We start from the raw sequence: 17,377 nt of genomic DNA on the forward strand, positions 1-17,377 counted from the left end.
TCTCTTATGAGAGCTGTGTCATGTACCTGATATGCCATTTGCCTCACTTGTATGTGAGTTTGGACAAAAGCATCCGGTAATTGAAATAGTGTTGTGAAAAGGTATTTATGCTTTTTGCATATTTTAGTTGGCGAGTACCAACTAAAATGGTATGTATTGGTAAAAAGTTATCCTTTAATAAATGGGAAAAACTTATCCTTGTTCTTGTCTGCTGAGGAAATCTACAAAAACGTTTTCATGGCCACATGAATGTGATGTATAACTTAATTTGACTAATCCAATTGAATGGGATACATGTTTCTGGTTTGGTTTTCCTTGTTATGGTTAACAAATGGTCATTTTAAATATTCTCGCTTAAGCAACAGACCAATTAACACAGATTAGTTTGTGTTTCATTATGTTTAGTTTTAAGGTAAGGTTAGCATTTTGGTACCTAATTATGTTCCCATCCTGTGAAACTATAACCATGTAAACCAATTGTTTTTGGAGTAATCTTCATAATGGGCTTCATTTGCTGTTGGTGTTTTTATGTGGTTTCATTAAAGGAATGTTAAATATACTATATAATATGTCTAAATAGTTTAAAATAGCACATTTTAGTGGAATTGTGAAAGTTGTGTATTTTATAATGTGATTGCCTATACTAAAATGCTTAAGTGCCCTATTAATATATATTTTTTTGGAGGAATGATTATCACAGTTCCTAGATGGATATGCCACCAAATGTATAACGCAGTTACTTTAACTGGAATCCGTATTTCAGAGTTAGAAAACGCAAGACTCAACTTGTATAGTACGATTACGTTCGAGCCCTTCGCCAAGTACACATTGGGACAACCTTTACCGGAACTCGCGGGCCGTAGTGCAGGTTGCCTTGGGAACGCGCTGACAACTTCCTGTTTTCATCTGGAAAATGGCGGAGGAGAAACCTCGAACGGTAAGACTCGGAAAAGCGCCGCGTCCAGTATGCGGCTGTAAAATCCTGCATAAATAAATATTTAGCGTTTTCATGCGTAGCTTGCCCGCCAGTCTCAAGGTGCCCCCGATACACACTCACTCATATGTACTTTATATTTTATTAAGCCCACAGGCTAAAGCTAGTAAGCTTTTATATACCTAGTATTAGCTTCTTCAGGGCTGTTTGAACGTGTACCTTAAAACAGATGAAATTGTATTGTTTTTAGGTTAGTAAGTTGCACATGTTCAGCCAGGTCGGAATATGAAGGCTGCTGCCTTCCTAGACTGCGTGTTTTAGGTGCACTGATTTTTCAGCTTTATTGTGTCTTTAGCTGTTTTTTCCCCCATCAAAATAAGCACCATACAGTGTGATCGATCTTTCAGTAAAAAGCTGACAATTTGGACACTTTAATTAATGATATTTACAAAATTTAATTACTGATTCCCACGTTGGTTCTATATGGCGTCCAGAAAAATGATTCTCCTTGTCTCTTAAAAAAAAAAAAAAAGATTACGTTCTGGCTTTCCAGGTTAACAGGATTGTACTAATCTACGCTCCGTCTATTTGTGTCTGTTTGAATGAAAGACTTTAGTCTCAGTATTGAAATATAGGTACAGTGTCTTCTCCACCGTATAACCTACTGCACTCGAGCACAGGCTCCGGACGTGTTTATGTGTATTAGGACATTGTCTAGTCCAGGCACATTTTTGTCAGCTCAAACACAGCACACACACTTCAATGCAGTAATACAGTTAACGTGGTCCCGCGTTATTCACAGTGATTTACCTGAATGGAACCAACCTGTGGTACACTAATGGACTTTATAAACTTTAAGGTTTCAAACGCATCTGCTGATCTTTTCCAGGATTGTGTATCCTCTCTGGCTATGGACAGCAAGAAGACCCGCCCAAAGAAAGGTGAGTGTGCCCCAAGCATGTGGTGAGCATCTGCAGGAAGGGCTCTCTGCATCACTGTGTTCTGACAGCGCGACTGTGTATTTTAGAACTTAAGATCCACTGTATTTTTTATTGAATTCAAACTAAAGGTAATTTGAGATGGGATTGTGCTATAAATTTCACCTGTATCAGATTTTTACACTTAAAATACGTCTTCCAGTATGCAGTCTGCAGTACCTGAGACTCCATTTATTTATTTAGTTATTTTCTAATAATTATTTTTCAGTGTACAATTGCAGAATAGAAATTTGTGGGATTATCAGAAATATGACATCTTCCTGAAGGTGGCGCCCTTAGTCTCTGATTTTGCAAAAAAATAATGAGCCTGAATCCTTATGAAGCTTTGGCTTCACATCTTTATTGCATTATCCCTTTTATTTATTATTAAACTTTGTTGAGACTGGATTGTGTGCTGGATCAGTGTGCTGTGCCAGAGTTTGTGTGATCTCTCCTTTTTGGTTTTGAGTGCACACTGAATTAGATGTTCACAGCATGTGACTGATACGTCCTGCCCGGCTGCGCTCGGGTGCACATACCTGGTGGTTGATGGGAGTACTGTTTTATGAAGGATGGGGTCTTGTGTGGGATTTATGGTTCTGCCATTTTCTTTTGAGGGCGGAGATCGAAGCAGGCAAGGCGAGAGGGTGTGTATGGAACCCTGCCAGAAATAGAGCAGCTTTAAGTCTGATCCGAAGAACACAAAAGAAGCCGTAAGATCTGTCGCTGAGACAGCTTTGGTCGGGGATGAAAGGCAACTCTGCCTCGCCCCCTGCTGTGAGAAAGCGGATCTGCGACTTGCCAACCGTGCCATGCGAGGGTGCAAAAGCCGATTTGTTTGGGGGAGTGGAGGCCAGACTCCCCTTTTCATGGGGAGGAAGACTTTGCTGATCTCGTTTCTGCGCTGTGCTGCTAGCGATGATGCTGTCATGTGTGCATTTCCTTGATCTGTCATCCAGCCCGTCTGCAGTTGCTCTTACAAACACTCTGCGTTGAACCCTTCTGGTTGCCTTGACAACCAGAAGAACATCTTACCCAGACTGGCTGTTGTTGCCCATGTTAATAAATGTTATCATCAAAGCTTGATCCCTCTCCCCCTCCAGCCAGTGGGCTGTGACTGGCTCCCTGCTGCTGATTTTCAGGATTATTTAGTCGTCACTCTCAGTTCAGATGGTATATGGGCCGTATGTGGGTCAGCAAGTTAGTATGATCGATAACTTGCTGGTTTAAATCCCATGGCCAGTGATTTCACCCTTATAGGGCCTTAACCCCCAGTTGCTCCAAGGGCTGTCTAACCCCACTTTATCAAAAATTTATATCGCTTTGGATAAAATTGTGTTGCAGAAAAATTAAATCTAAATATGGGTACTCAGTAGAAGAATGGCCCTGTTGGCTGGGGGGGGGGCTGGTATGGACATTTAGCTCGACCCACCTTCACCTGATAAGCCCCCAGATGCTGACTTGCTGTCTTTGGTTTGATGTGACCTTTGCCCTTTGACCTCACCCCAGCTCCAGAGCTGCCCATCCTGGAACGCAGGAACTGGCTCATCCACCTGCATTACATCCGCAAAGACTACGAGACCTGCAAGGTGAGCTCCTGGCAGCGGCCACCCCCCCCCCCCCCCCCCCCGACCGTGTAGGAGAGCACCTCCAAGGTGCCACAGCCAACCCCTCCACCTCACAAGATGTTCTCCCCTCCACACAGACGATCATCAAAGAGCAGCTGCAGGAGACGCAGGGAATGTGTGAATATGCTATTTATGTTCAAGGTATGTGCCTTCCGTGTGTTCTGAGGGGGACCAGTGCCCCCCACCTCTGGAGGCTGGGCTCTCAGAGCAGTGCAGCTGGTGGGCAGTGGCGGCTTAATGGTTAGGGAAGCACACTTGTAATTGAAAGGTTGCTGGTTCGAATCCCCGACCAGCAAAGCACCACTGAGGTACCCTGAGCAAGGTACCGCCCCCCCCTAGCATTGCTGCGGGAGCTGAATTAGCTGCCCCCTGCTATGTCACATTGTCACATATGGGTTAAATGCAGAGGACACACGTCATTGTTGTGCACTGTGTGCTGCGGTGTGTCAACAATGACCACTGATCTCTAAATTCTAATTCTAAATTCTACCTTCAAAGCAACATAATTCATACAGTTATGTGAGTCAGCTGCTGGTTCTTTGAGTTCCGCAGCCTGTGAGACCCTCCCCCCCCCCCCAGGTGTAAAGGGGGTGTTCAGTTTCCCCTCCTTCCTTATGCTGGCACAGCTCTCATCCTGCGCCTGGAGGGGAAGATCCAGCAATCCCTGGAGCTGTTTCAGAGCTGCGCCGTGCTGAACCCCCACAGCGCCGACAACCTGAAACAGGTCGCTCGCTCGCTGTGAGTAGCCCCGGCCCCGTGGTCAGGACACGGTTGGCCCCCGCTCTATGCATGTAGATCAGCCTGCATGTGTGAGTCTGGGAAATGAGGTCAGTGTGGACGCGAGATGGACACGTATGTCTCTCCCGCCTCAAAAACGCCTGACTGCATCCTGCCCTGCCCCACCCTGCCCTGTTATTTTCTGGCAGCTTCTTGCTGGGGAAGCACAAGGCCTCCATTGAGGTGTACAACGAAGCAGCCCGACTCAACCAGAAGGACTGGGTAAGACCTCGGGTGCTGTCAACACACTGGAGGCAGTGTTTTGTGTTCAGGGTTTCGATTTAGAGTTGACTCTCTGTGTGCGCACCTGTTGCCTTAGTGACAGTGGACAGTGCTGACTTAGTCAGGGAGGGGGGTTAATCTGAGTTTTGCCAATCCTTCCATGTTGGTTTTCCTGTGCTGAGATCCATCCATATGTCCTTCCTGATGTTCCTCTCCTTGCAGGAGATCAGCCACAATCTGGCAGTGTGCTACATGTATACCAAAGACTTCAGAAGTGTAAGTGCGCATGTTGTATCTAGTACAGTGTGCTGTGGGACTCTTCATGCCACTTGACTTCATTCTTGATATCTGAATGATATCTCCATTCATTGGCTATCTAACCAGGCTGAGAAGCAGCTGAATATTGCCTTGGACTTAAACAAGCATGACCTGACCTTCATTATGCTGGGGAAGATATTCCTCCAGCAGGGAGAGATGGAGAAGGCCATTGAGGTGTACAGAAAGGCTGTAGAGTAAGTGTGTCTTTAGGACTCTCCACACAGCTCAGTCAGGATGGTGTGCCATTGGATGGAGCATCTGTCAGTCATTTTTAGATGGCCAATGAGGAAATATTTTCTGACTGCAAAGCAGTTTTTCATGGTCCTAAATATAGGTTGCAATATCCTCGCCTTCTTTTCTCTTCCTGTTTAACGCAGCAAAAGGTTACTTACAGGGGCCTTGAAAAGGCTCATTTTAGGCCTTCATAAGAGGGTTTTGTATAGGAGAAGCTGTTTAATGCCTATCTTGAAGCCCTCATTACCACCGGCCTCCCATGGTGAAGATAAATTAATAAGGTTGCCCAGCAGTGATGGGTTTTTTAATGAGACACCCTGCTGTGTTTAAACACTGCCATCTCACACTTCGGTAACAGAAATTTTTAGGTTGATCATCCCCCTTGAGTTATCATTAATTACTAATATCAGAATAATTAAAAGCTAAACTACTTTATTATCCCGTTTGTAAATTTGTGCTGTCAGGCAGTTTGTTGTTACGCTGCATATGCGTGAATGAGACTTGGAAGCTGAATCCCACCCGTGTCACCCCTGTGTAGGTTTTCCCCGGAGAATACGGAGCTTCTGACAACTCTTGGACTGCTCTATATGCAGGCAAGTCTGCCAGGTCCAGGCAGAACAGCTGAATTCCAGCAGGTGGCGCAGTAACTAAAGACCTGGATCTGTCACCTGACATTCTAGGATGTAGCCCTGGGGGAAGCATTATTCTTCATGCTGTTTTCTAATTTGGCATAATAACATAGACGTGGATGGTGATCGAGTAAGCTAATGCCACTCCTTTTTTCTGCAGAATGGAACCTACCAGAAGGCTTTTGAGCACTTGGGGAACGCCCTGACCTACGACCCCAACAACTACAAGGTGAGCGGATGCCAGTGTGTTCCTGTCCCTTGGGGTGACGGGGGCTAATGGTGATGTTCCCATTCCTTCCCAGGCCATCCTGGCCGCTGGAAGCATGATGCAGACACACGGTGACTTTGACGTGGCCTTAAATAAGTATCGCGTGGCAGCCTGCGCCATGCGCGAGAGCCCGCCACTCTGGAACAACATTGGCATGTGCTTCTTTGGCAAGAAGAAATATGTGGCGGTAAGTGCTGCCCGGCCTGGGGAGGGCGCTGTCCACACCCCATGGAGGTGAAGAACCAAAAAACCCCTGTTTTCCCCACACAGGCCATCAGCTGCCTGAAGAGGGCTAACTACCTGGCGCCGTTTGATTGGAAGATCCTGTACAACCTGGGCCTGGTGCACCTGACCATGCAGCAGTACGCCTCAGCGTTCCAGTTCCTGAGCGGCGCTGTGAGCCTGCAGCCCCGCATGGGCGAGCTCTACATGCTGCTGGCCGGTAACATGTTCCGCTAAATGTTTATAGGGGGCAGCGTGCGGCTGTGTGCCTGTAATCAGAAGGTCGTCGGTTCAAACCCAGCCTCAGCATGTCTGCCGGTCTTTGAGTAAGGCCCTTAACCCCCAGTTCCCTGGGCACCGCTACGGGTGGCTGCCCTTCATAGACAATTTACTCTACAAAAAAAAAAGAGCAAGTTGAGGGATGCGTAAAGACAATTTCCCCACGGCCCAAGTATGGATTGTTATTATTATACACTCTGCTGTACTTCATACACTCTCACACTCTCCATTGTACCAATGTCGGAAGGCTTTGCTGCCGCTACCTGATACAGCAGTTGCTTTTCTTCCTGAAATATATGGGTTTGATTTGAAGAAACCATGTGCATCTAGCATGAAATCCTGACCGTGCGTATTTTTGCCCGTGAAACAGTGGCACTGACCAATCTCGATGACGTGGAGAACGCCAAGCGATCATACGAGCAGGCCGTGGCCTTGGATAAGTAGGTGTCTGGCGAGGGAAAGCTCAGGGTGGGTCTTCTGGACCTTTCCATCCGTTAATTTTGCACCATGTATTATTTTCCTTGCCTGCAGGTCCAACCCCCTGGTGAATCTGAACTTTGCCATCCTGCTGTACAACCAGGGAGACAAAGCAGGTGCTCTTCAGCAGTACCAGGAGATGGAGAGGAAGGTCAACAGCTTGCAGGAGAGTAGCGCCAACCCGGAGTTTGACCCGGAGGTAGGATCACCTGTGTCCCTTCCTGTGGGTGTGCTAGCATGTTCCCCAATGCCCATCGCCACCCTATTTTCTGCCAGCTGGTGGACATGGCCCAGAGGATGGGGGCAGCACTGCAGGTAGGCGAAGGGGTCTCATGGACAAGGCCGTCCAAGGACAGAAAGCCCAGACAGCGGCCTGCAGTCTCTGCCAAGGCGGGGACATCCCAGCAGCCTCTGGGCACCAACCAAGCCCTGGGTCAGGCCATGTCCTCAGCCGCCAGTTACAGCAAGAGCATGCAGCTCTCTGCAGGTAGGTACAATTTGGTGGCGGCGTGGGGGTATGGGGGTGTGAGACATCTGGGTCATGGCGATAGAGCGCGGGGGCTGGGTGACCACATGGTACCTCCATTCCCTCTCAGGCGCCTCCCCAAGTGAGCCTGAGGACCGGGAGCCAGACATAGAGGGCGCCCCGCCTCCACCCTCGGAGCCCCCTGGCTCCCCTGAGGACCCCAAGCTGAAGGAGAAGAAGCCGGTGAGCAAGCCCAAGGCGGTGGCCGAGTAACCCCCCATCCTCACCACCACTGCCCCCTACTGGCAGCATGTGCTCGACACTACAGATGTGTTTTCACTGTCAGTAGCAACTTATTTACACAGGGTGCCCACAGAGGCCAGGTAACCTATTTCATACATCGACCATGCTTAAGCACTGTGTTATGAGCTGTATTATGTCGAGCTTTTGGGAATCCGTGTTGGAGTCTTACTGGAAAACAGCATCCTGTAGGTTCTGGCTCAGGCCCACCCACCCCTGGCTGGGCTGGGCATGGCACACAGCACTTTAGGGGCCCGTAGTTACGTACCCACATGCAGACAGGACAGGAGACTTGTGTAGATAGCGTGAGGCAGACCCTGGCCTGGATTGAGTGCTGCTTGTGTATAACTACAGCTTTATCATGCTTGTGCTGTTTGGTATTCAGTCGTGTTCAGCGTGAAAAGCTGTAAGCTGGCGTCAGTGTGAGTGTTTGTGACACTGATTAATGAGTTATTGTAGTTCCAGCCAAACTGCTCAGCTTGTTTTGCTTCGGTTATTTAAATCGCATTTTAGGAGCAAAAGCTTAGAGTGAGAATGCTAATTTGCTAAATCCAGTCTCACGAGCAGGACCATGAGGTCCTGAACAGAGAACTTAATTAACATTCAGATAACTACGATTAACTGTCGTGAAGTCTGAATGTGCAGCTTTACTCCTCCAAGCAATTTGAATTCAGGAATGTAAAGTGTTTTGATACATGCTAATCAGAGACAGAAATATAGATTTATCGCTTTTGTACATAAGCGTAAACTATTTCCCTTATAAGGTAAATACATTAAATTATCGCTTTCAGAGTAAACCCTTTAAAATCGAGATATTTTACACATTACGAAATGTTTGTTGTGTAGGCAGTACAGCAGGTTATGATGTGTTCCATAGTGCTAAACCTTAACTGCATACGATCATGTGACGCAAACACAGCTGTGTGGATGCAGATGTCGCGCAACGTGACACAATAACATCAGGCAAGAGAACAGCTTTAAATTGAAAACGAAGCTGGTTTATTGAGAAACATAAGCTTGGTTATTCATATAAAAAGACAGCAGACTAAGGCAGTTGACATAGAAGATTCCTGACTCTTATCACTCAGTCTAGCATCATGATACGCGTCTGTTTTGAGACGTGCTGCATACTGTGAAACATTGGTCTGTGAATCTAGACTTGGCTCTTGTTTATTAACATCCTGCTGATGCTGTTAACTCTGCTCACAATAAAATAACTACTTGCAGAACAACGTGTTGACCCTAGTTACTGATTAGAGCGGAACACATCTTCATGTGCCGATCTCATCTAGGCATCTATGGATAACAGCCTTCACAGAAGTAACTGGATAAATCGAGTTAACAAGGACTGAGAGGAATACAAGACTGGCCATATTTATCCTGTCGCTGTGGCAGCCAGCGCTATGTGTTAGTAAGTGATGACACATTCCTTTAAGAACTTGTCTTCTAATCTCAAAACCAGTTGTCCCTTATGCCTTCTTATAATCATATTCATCGATTACATGAGCTGTCCCTTACTTTCAGTGGATTTGTGTGTCATTCTATAAGATGCTATATCAAAAGTTTTAATCTGGATCTGCAGCTATTTGCATTGATTCGTTAATTCTTTTAAAAACGGCCGTATGGTTATCACATAATCTCTTTCAGCTCTGCAGTTTAATATGGATCTTCCTGCAGCTATTTGTGTTGATTATCAGTTAATTCTTAAAAGTGGCTGTGTAGTTATAACCCTAACCCCACATATCCCACAACTGTGCTGCTATGTACAGAAATGAGTATCCAAAAAGAAAGATAAAATAACGGTGGAATCACTTTCTATCTTAGCAACTCATTCAACGTCTCATTCAAATAGGAAAGCACTTTGCTGATGTTTCCCAAAAATTAAGACATGTACTTTGAAGTCAAAATGTTAAATGATGAAAATAACTTCAATCTGAGTTCTAAAAGTATATGTCTGAAGCTATTCAACACCTAAATTTTTGTAAATATTGATATTTACAAAAAAAAAAAATATATCATGATTCTCTGTAGCCTATCAGAAGCTATGGAGTGTGAAGGTTTCCTCCCACTGGCTCAGGCTCCACTGCTCAGCAAACCTGCCATTTCACACCAGCAATCTAGGTGCTGCCCTCTACCAGTGGAGGACTGTAGTAACTGCCATACTTAATATCATAAAAGTAACTCTACATTTCAAAAACTGGTTGTGATTAGACCAATGCATGTAAACCTATTTTAGCATATCTTGTAAAAAGAAAAAGGTATGGAAACTAAATCACACATTCAGTAACAAACACACAGAAAAGCAACAATCAAAATCAAAAGTCCCTGAATAATGAAATAAATTGGGGATAAAAATGTCACAAGCTTAAGGAAACGAATTACCTGCCGATCATATTAAATGACAGCAAGCATAAGACTTGGGTGGGGGCACATTCTTTTCAAGTACGGGATGCACAGTTGTGTTTTGTTACTGCAGGTTCACTGTAATTTAAGACCTGGGTCTCAGTGTCACGCACTGCCGCTCTGGCCGGCTGTGTCCGGTTACATCAGGAGCATGCTCACGCCCATCTCGCTAACGGGCCACTAGCGCTGTATTCCTCACGCGGACTTTCTGCAGCCACCCTTTACCATCGGACGCTAATGTGAGCGCTGGCTGGGTCAGGGCTCTCCCTAATGCCTGGCAGGTGCGGCCAATTGATAACAAGACCATCAGATGGATGGTCTGTGCCTGCAGGTTTAAACGGCACGCTCATGGCCGTTGGACGCGAGACCTCAGTAGCAGCTGGAGTGGTGAATTCCTGCAGGTTATTACGACACTTCTCAAGTACTCTTCAAACGAGGTCAACAGGATCAGTCGTTAGAAGTAAACAAACCTACTGCATCGAGTTTTTTTTTTTTTGGGGGGGGGGGGGTCTGGCCTATAAGCCCTATGCCTAACAGAACTGTGTCTCCCAGACGACAGTCCTGAAGAAGGTGGGGGGCGGGGGTTCCCAGGCCACTACTGCCGCTGGAGCATGACAGAGTACAGGAGCCCCTCCGCAGAGATAGCATCGCCCAGGCCCACGGTCCGCAGTGGCTGCTGACATACCAGCACGGGGCTGAGGTGGAAGGTGACGTTCCGCCGGTGCCACACAGTGACTGGCCGCCGGGGGTCCAGTGCCAGGCTCTCACCTGGCTCAGCGTGGGAGCCATGGAAGCGCAGCGGCGCTCGCAGCCGCACCCGGGAGGCGTCGACTTGCTGCACCCCGCAGGCCTGCGCACTGGCCACGCGAGCCCCCGCTGCCACCGCCGCCTCCTGATTGCTCCAGTGGCCGTCCACCGTGGCCAGGATGTGGTAGGCCAGCGTGTGGAAGTGCACCCGGGTGAGGTCGGCCTCCGACTCGGGATCCGTGCGTCCGTGTGTCTCCAGGAGCCAAAGCAGGATGTCGCTGACCTGGCCCACGTTGGGAACGCTGTCCCAGGATGCCACCTGGGAATGGGGCCCGGAACCCGCCTGAGAAAGGAAGAGGAGCTCCTGCTCGTTCAGTCCGATGGAGTTCACGATGGGCATGACCTGCTAACAGAACACAGCACCGTTCAGTGGTCATTACAAAAGGACACCCCCCCATCCGTCAGAATACAGCACTGTACAGTGCTCATTACAGAAAGATGTCCCCCTACTGTCAGATGTCTCAGTGCCAAACAGTGCTTAAGACACCATCCATCCAGGAGTGATTATTAAAGAAAGACTAATCTACCATTAGAACTCAGGACCTTACAGTACAAATTACAAGTGAGAGAGAACTTAAGTCTATATTGGTTCAGGTAGTCGGTTAGTCTTACAGGCGGTCCCACAAATACCATTACATTAGAAAATTCCTCAGGTACATGAGCCCCACTTAACCCTTTCAACCCAATCGATTTTTGAGCGTTTTCTATACCTTTGATTTTAGGCTTACTGCATGGTATGTTATAAAGTAATAATAATAATAATATATAATGTGTGTGTGTGTTATATATTATATATATATATATATATGTATATATATATATACACACACAAATATTATACATATTACTTTATAACATCTGAAAGAAATTGAAATAGAAAAGCATTGGCTAGCTTATGATTCAATGCATAAAAACACAGAGTTTGAGACTAATGCTAAATGTTTATCGCTATTGTTCTGTCTGCATATGCTACGCTTGGTAAAGTGAAATTTGAGAATGAAACGATAAGTCGGCATTTTAGCCTCAAATAACAGACCAACTATGTAGCATGTCATTGTGTTTACATGTAGGTGCTGTTACAATTACACGATGGGTGTGTTATATTTCAACGGTATTGATGAAGCTTGACATCAGACGTACAAATACAAAGTATTGTGAATAAACATTAGGAAAATATGAAGTGATTGTCTTCCTAATAGAATGCTGCAATTTATTTCCTTGCACAAGTGAATATGTGTCTTGTTTTCTGTCCAATGTGAATAAGATCGATGTTTTATGGATTATTGGGGGTGCATTTTGGTGGAAAATGTTTAAAACATATGCGTCATTGCACACAGGATTTCTCTTAGCGCACAACATTGCAACTTGGACGAGCAGATCGAGTAAGTTCTCTTTGTTACAAGGATATGCGATTCAGGTGCGTTACACCCATCCAAAGTTATGAGCCTAGGATTAATGGCTGCGAAAATCAACGCATTTTTGTGTTTGTCGGGTTCTAAGGGTTTAACTTAATCATCCACCCCACCATCAACACATGAATTTGCGAATGAAAACACCACACAGTACAGGCTGCCCTACAACAGATCAGGGTTAGAGGAACCGGAACACAAGCTTTCCCATATGAAGCAAGAATCGGGGTTTCCCTCTGTCAGCCACAGGCACTCCTTCTGGTAAACATACACATTTACCTCCTGCATGATACTATTCATGTACTCCCGGTCCGTCATGCTAGCCAGCTCCAGGTGGATGGGGACCTCGTTACGGATGTTAGAAATCGCCACCACGGCCTGCAAGACACAGTGGGGGCTAACGGTCAGGCATTTCAACCCTGTTTCTAGAGGGCGGCGCTGTATACTGTAACCTCTCCCGGGTCAGTGAGGTATGTTCTAGTATCAGGGCCCAGGTTTGCTCGCACTGACGCGATGCTAATGCTAGCGTCACTAGCGGACACACGGGTGGGAGCCGCCCACCTCCTTCAGCCGTTCCTCCCACAGCTCGCGGCCCTGGCCCTCCATCATGTGCAGGCCGGACAGCACCACCAGGTCGGGCTGGAACTCGTCCAGGCTGGCCACGAAGGTCTCCAGCAGGCTCATCTCGCTGTTGGCCACGTCGTGGGAGAAGATGAAGCGGTTGGCCTGGGGAGCTTGCGCCGGCCCCCATTGCTCACCTGCAGGGTGCGAAGACGGGAGCCTGCTCACCCAGCCCAGACCTCAACAGCATCCCCCCCCCCTCAGGTAGAGTCCCCCTCCTCACATGATTGTCCCATGATGGCGTCCCCATGGGCTCCTACCTGCCTTGTACTCCAGGATGAGGTGGTACTCGTCTGTCTCCTGCAGGGAGGCGGGCGGGACCACGATCTGCTCGTCCAGGAGCTCATGGAGCTTTGGCCCGATGGGGCCACACAGCAGCACCTGGGCCACACGGGGACAGGGGTCACTCATAAAAGCCACCTGCACTGGCCAAGCTGACGGCTCCATGCCAGCAGAATAGGTGAGTTTAAAATGTTCTCTCTGAATGCATGTGGTGAGCCAAAGGCCTAAGATCAGCGTTAGGGATGGATATCCTTAAGACTAACAGTACTACTGCTCTTACGATACTGCTTATCGATCCGGTACTTTAACAATATTCTTATCGGTGCGTTTTATTTGAGAGAAAAGAACAGAACTGACACTGCATTATGTTCTCATATGTACTGTATATAAACGTTCTTTAGTTGCAAACTGCAACAACATTGTTTTGTTGTCACTATTATAGATCATAATGTGATTATCGAAATGCAAAATAAAATTTTATATGAAAAGAGACAGCAATGTTTTGAACAATTCACCCGACTGATTTTGTGATGATGGAAATGTAAAACGAAAATAATGTTCACTTTTAAGTGAAAAACTGACGAATCGTCATTGACGAATGCAGGACATAAAAAGTCTAAGGTTCCTGTGGTGTGAAAGCACCTAAAGACACGATTTGGTGAGCTTGGTGTGGAAGACGTTGACTGGCTTCCACAAAGCCCTGACTTCAACCCCATAAACACCTTTGAGATGAACTAGAACGAAGACTGTAGGCCAGACCTTCATGTCCACCATCACTGCCTGACCTCACAAATGCTCTTCTGGATGGGTAGGCTAAAAATTCCCCCAAACACAGTGAAAAATTTTGTGGAAAGCCTTCAAAGAAGAATGGTAGCTGTTATAGCTGCAATGGTGGGAACCAACTCCATACTGGTGCCTATGAATTTCAAATGGTATGTCATAAACGTTCCTGCAGGTGTAATGGCCAGGTGTCCCAATATTTCTGTCCAAACAGTGAACGTTCAATAGGAACTTCCACTAATTGGTGAAGGATCCCAACGTACCGTTAGTTGAGGGTAAGTAGCCAATTTCTGACCAATCAGAGCAGCGTTCCCACCGACATAAAACTGGAGAGAGAAAGACTGTAGTTAGTAAAAAATCCACATAGTTAATGACAGGCTACATGCAGGGAAAACACCTTTACAAAAGACACTCTAGCACAGGTAAAAATCTTTACACCCCGAGTGTAAATCCTTAAGGCTCGTTCATACTTCTCTGCACAAGTGCAACACTAGTGTATCCACTCTGCGTATGCGTACACTGAAACTTTCATAGTTGTCCCGTCAAGCCACGTACTTTGCACATGCACACAATGTGCTGTATATTAATAATACATTATTATTCTGATACTCCCTGCACACGTACCACAGCACTGAGGTTTGTGTCTCTGTGCTTTACAAATTCAGAGAGCCAGCTCACAGGGTTGCCAACTTTGGTCAGCTGGCTAGTGCGAGATTTTCAATTCGAGACAAGTCTGCACACATGCACAAGCATTTACATGTATGCAACAGTTTTATTACCTTTTAAATAGTCTGCAGGGTTTGCAAACGACCCCAACACTCATCAAAGGCATCCATGTTGGTGTTTAAAGTGGAAGCTAGTGAATCGATCAGGCGCAGTGTACCCAGAGCTGCTCGTACACCGCTGCATGGAAACAAATTTGGAGTGCAGCCGGCGTTCGTCCACAGAGGTACATGACGCCAAATGCGTCATAAACGTTCAAATGGACTCGTCCCGCTAGTACGCGTGCGGAGAAGTATGAACCAGCCTTTAGGCCTTGTAGTCCAGTGTGTCTGGTTTGAATGGCACACAGCCATTGAGGATTTCCTCAGGAGATCTTGGATTAGCTGATCAGATCTGGGCCCGGGGCCGGTGTGCATAATTACTGTCAGACAAGTGGAATTACATCTGACACAGAAACTGTGCTCTCAGCAGACACTGCGTTAATTTAGCAATGCTCCTATTGTGAAAGCCCACAGTATAATTACCAGCGTGGCGCAGTGAGACAGAGATGTGTGTCAGGGTGCTAGGTACCTGTGCCCCGGGGTATTCAGCAGCAGCCTGCGCGATCCTTTGAAAGCCCTCATGGTTCGCGTAGAAGCGCTCAGCGGCCGCGCCCCGCCCTAGGAAGTACGTGAAGGCCTCATTCAGGTCCTCCTTGGAGTGAAGCACATCGTGGTCCTGGCCGGGCCGTGGATCAGTCGCCAATGCCTGGAGCAGACCCACGCCAGAGACGACCACATCCACACAGGCATTGACCCTGGGGGGGGGGGAGAACCACCTTGTTTGTATTGATACACAATTAGGTGTTAAAGGCACAATGTTCCCCGTGCAGCACACGCACCCCACAGCTACTCGGCTCCACTGCTGTCCTGGGGCAGTGATCAGGGCCTCCCAGGCCTCGGCGATGGTCTCCTCCACAGAGGGGGCCTCCTGCAGGGTAGCCAGGGAGTGGGACAGTACCTCCAGCAGGCGCTCTGGCAGCGTGGGGTCAGTGTGGTACACGAATCCCACTACCAGTGCCAGCAAGGCGGCCACCAGAGCCTTCTTCCACATGCCTGCCGCCCCGTGGGCTTCTGGGAAACCTAGACACATATGTAGAGTCACACCCAGACAGGGAGACGGCCAGCCCCACCCACAGCCATTCAGACTAAGTGGGTCAAGTACTCTATGACTTCCTTGCCGCTTGTCAGAACAGGGGAGGCACATGTGGAGACCTGAGTGCACAAATGCTGAAATGCACCGTTTCCTCCTATAAGTGGCGTTTTTAAAGAAAAAGAGGAACCACTCCGATATATAGCATGGAGATGCACGGCACAGTTACATATGACCTGTTACACACACCATTCACCAGTTTGGCAATGTAACCTGCAAACTGTACAGTAGACGTGTCCATCTACCATATACAGTTATTTCCATTTTGGGGGTTAGTTACCTCTATAGAAACTCTACTTTCATTGAATAAATGTTACCTATCCCGATAAATCATTTAATATTTAATAACCGCAAACCAGGGATGCTCGGTTCAGCTAAACAGCTTCATTAACTGGATTTACCCAAGTATTACACAGCAGAGTTTCCGCATAACGACAGCCAGCTATTTGGCTAACACGGACCGACGCCAACCAGGTAGTTAAAATAAACGGCGCCGGTAAGCAGGTACCCGGACATTGGGGACCGGGGAAAAGCTTTGAGTACTTACCAAAGGAGAGACGTCCTGGGAACCTTATCTGGGGCCTCGGCCGGGTTCGAGCTCGCCTAGAAGCGGGTCGGTTTCCGTAAAAGTGCACCGAGAGCGGGGCGCACGGCCACCTCCTACTGCGTCGGCTTCCGAGGGGCTCCTTGCCACGAAGACTGCGTGGTTTTGCGGCGTATTCGGATTTCCGAAGTGTTGCTACGCCGACAGCGCAAAGCACACCCTCCCGTCGGCCAGGCGACCGCAACCGATGCGCAACTGTCGTTGGTGAATATAGCCGGCGCGCGGAAGCTGGCCGCGCGACTAAGCGGGCGTTCAGGACGGGATGACACTCCAGGGAATAAGGGGAGTGTCTGTAATTACCCAGACAACATATCACATATAATGGCAAGTGTGGCTATTTCATATGGGTAAACTTAATTTTTACGTTGGAAGTGATGCTTTATACATGGCAAGCGGAGATCAACGGAAGCGTTTAATAGGATGTGTGAGAAATTCACGGGACGAGGCGGGCAAACGGCCGCGTCATATCCGGCTGCATACCGCGTCGTGAGTAGAGATGGTAATCTTTATTCTGCTATATGCCTTCGTTGTCTTGAAGACATTTAATTCTCACACGTAGACCTGTAAAAAAATTTCCTCCTGGGGGTAGGTGGGTGGAGTCTCTTTTATGTTTAATTAAGATTTTATTTTATTAAGTGTATATATTATATTTCTATTTTATGTTACTTAAATTGACTACACACATTTATTTTATCATCACAAACATTATATATGTTATACATATTACATACAGAGGCGGACATTGCAGGTCCATAAAGTAAAACTCCACACCAGGGTTTTGTTTCACGGTTCACGGTGTTGAGTCACGGTGACAGAGTACTCAACT

The 17,377-nt window shown here is 47.1% G+C and overlaps 2 protein-coding genes across 3 annotated transcripts; one reads left to right on the forward strand and one right to left on the reverse strand.

Annotated features, from left to right (window-relative positions):
• Positions 1 to 67: 67 nt before the first annotated feature.
• Positions 68 to 12,117, forward strand: bbs4 (Bardet-Biedl syndrome 4). The gene is made up of 17 exons (XM_048972209.1): positions 68 to 937; positions 1,824 to 1,875; positions 3,421 to 3,500; positions 3,617 to 3,680; positions 4,166 to 4,277; positions 4,466 to 4,538; positions 4,761 to 4,814; positions 4,923 to 5,050; positions 5,629 to 5,683; positions 5,880 to 5,948; positions 6,022 to 6,174; positions 6,258 to 6,429; positions 6,859 to 6,928; positions 7,020 to 7,164; positions 7,242 to 7,452; positions 7,562 to 7,674; positions 9,024 to 12,117. The coding sequence occupies exons 1-17, from the start codon at positions 914 to 916 to the stop codon at positions 9,081 to 9,083; spliced, it is 1,635 nt and encodes a 544-aa protein (XP_048828166.1). The 5' UTR covers positions 68 to 913; the 3' UTR covers positions 9,084 to 12,117.
• adpgk (ADP-dependent glucokinase) lies at positions 8,708 to 16,972 on the reverse strand. 2 transcript variants are annotated; one of them, XM_048972211.1, is made up of 8 exons: positions 16,495 to 16,972; positions 15,637 to 15,877; positions 15,327 to 15,552; positions 14,297 to 14,359; positions 13,232 to 13,352; positions 12,912 to 13,108; positions 12,630 to 12,728; positions 8,708 to 11,284 (listed from the first exon to the last, which is right to left on the reverse strand). In XM_048972211.1, the coding sequence occupies exons 2-8, from the start codon at positions 15,846 to 15,848 to the stop codon at positions 10,730 to 10,732; spliced, it is 1,473 nt and encodes a 490-aa protein (XP_048828168.1). In that variant the 5' UTR covers positions 15,849 to 15,877; positions 16,495 to 16,972; the 3' UTR covers positions 8,708 to 10,729. The 2 variants fall into 2 exon arrangements, with proteins under 2 accessions (XP_048828168.1, XP_048828167.1); XM_048972210.1 differs by having other exon boundaries at positions 8,708 to 11,287.
• Positions 16,973 to 17,377: the final 405 nt, after the last annotated feature.

Source organism: Brienomyrus brachyistius, chromosome 13 (assembly GCF_023856365.1).
Source record: "Brienomyrus brachyistius isolate T26 chromosome 13, BBRACH_0.4, whole genome shotgun sequence".
In the NCBI taxonomy this organism is placed as follows: Eukaryota; Metazoa; Chordata; class Actinopteri; order Osteoglossiformes; family Mormyridae; genus Brienomyrus; species Brienomyrus brachyistius.

Coding starts and splice junctions, on each gene's coding strand:
- bbs4 (XM_048972209.1), top strand. CDS start 914: ATGGCGGAGGAGAAACCTCGAACG. Junction 938..1,823: donor CGGAGGAGAAACCTCGAACG/GTAAGACTCGGA, acceptor GATCTTTTCCAG/GATTGTGTATCCTCTCTGGC. Junction 6,929..7,019: donor CAGGCCGTGGCCTTGGATAA/GTAGGTGTCTGG, acceptor CCTTGCCTGCAG/GTCCAACCCCCTGGTGAATC.
- adpgk (XM_048972210.1), bottom strand. CDS start 15,848: ATGTGGAAGAAGGCTCTGGTGGCCGCCTTGCTGGCACTGGTAGTGGGA. Junction 15,553..15,636: donor TGGAGCCGAGTAGCTGTGGG/GTGCGTGTGCTG, acceptor CCCCCCCCCCAG/GGTCAATGCCTGTGTGGATG. Junction 12,729..12,911: donor GGGAGGAACGGCTGAAGGAG/GTGGGCGGCTCC, acceptor TGTGTCTTGCAG/GCCGTGGTGGCGATTTCTAA.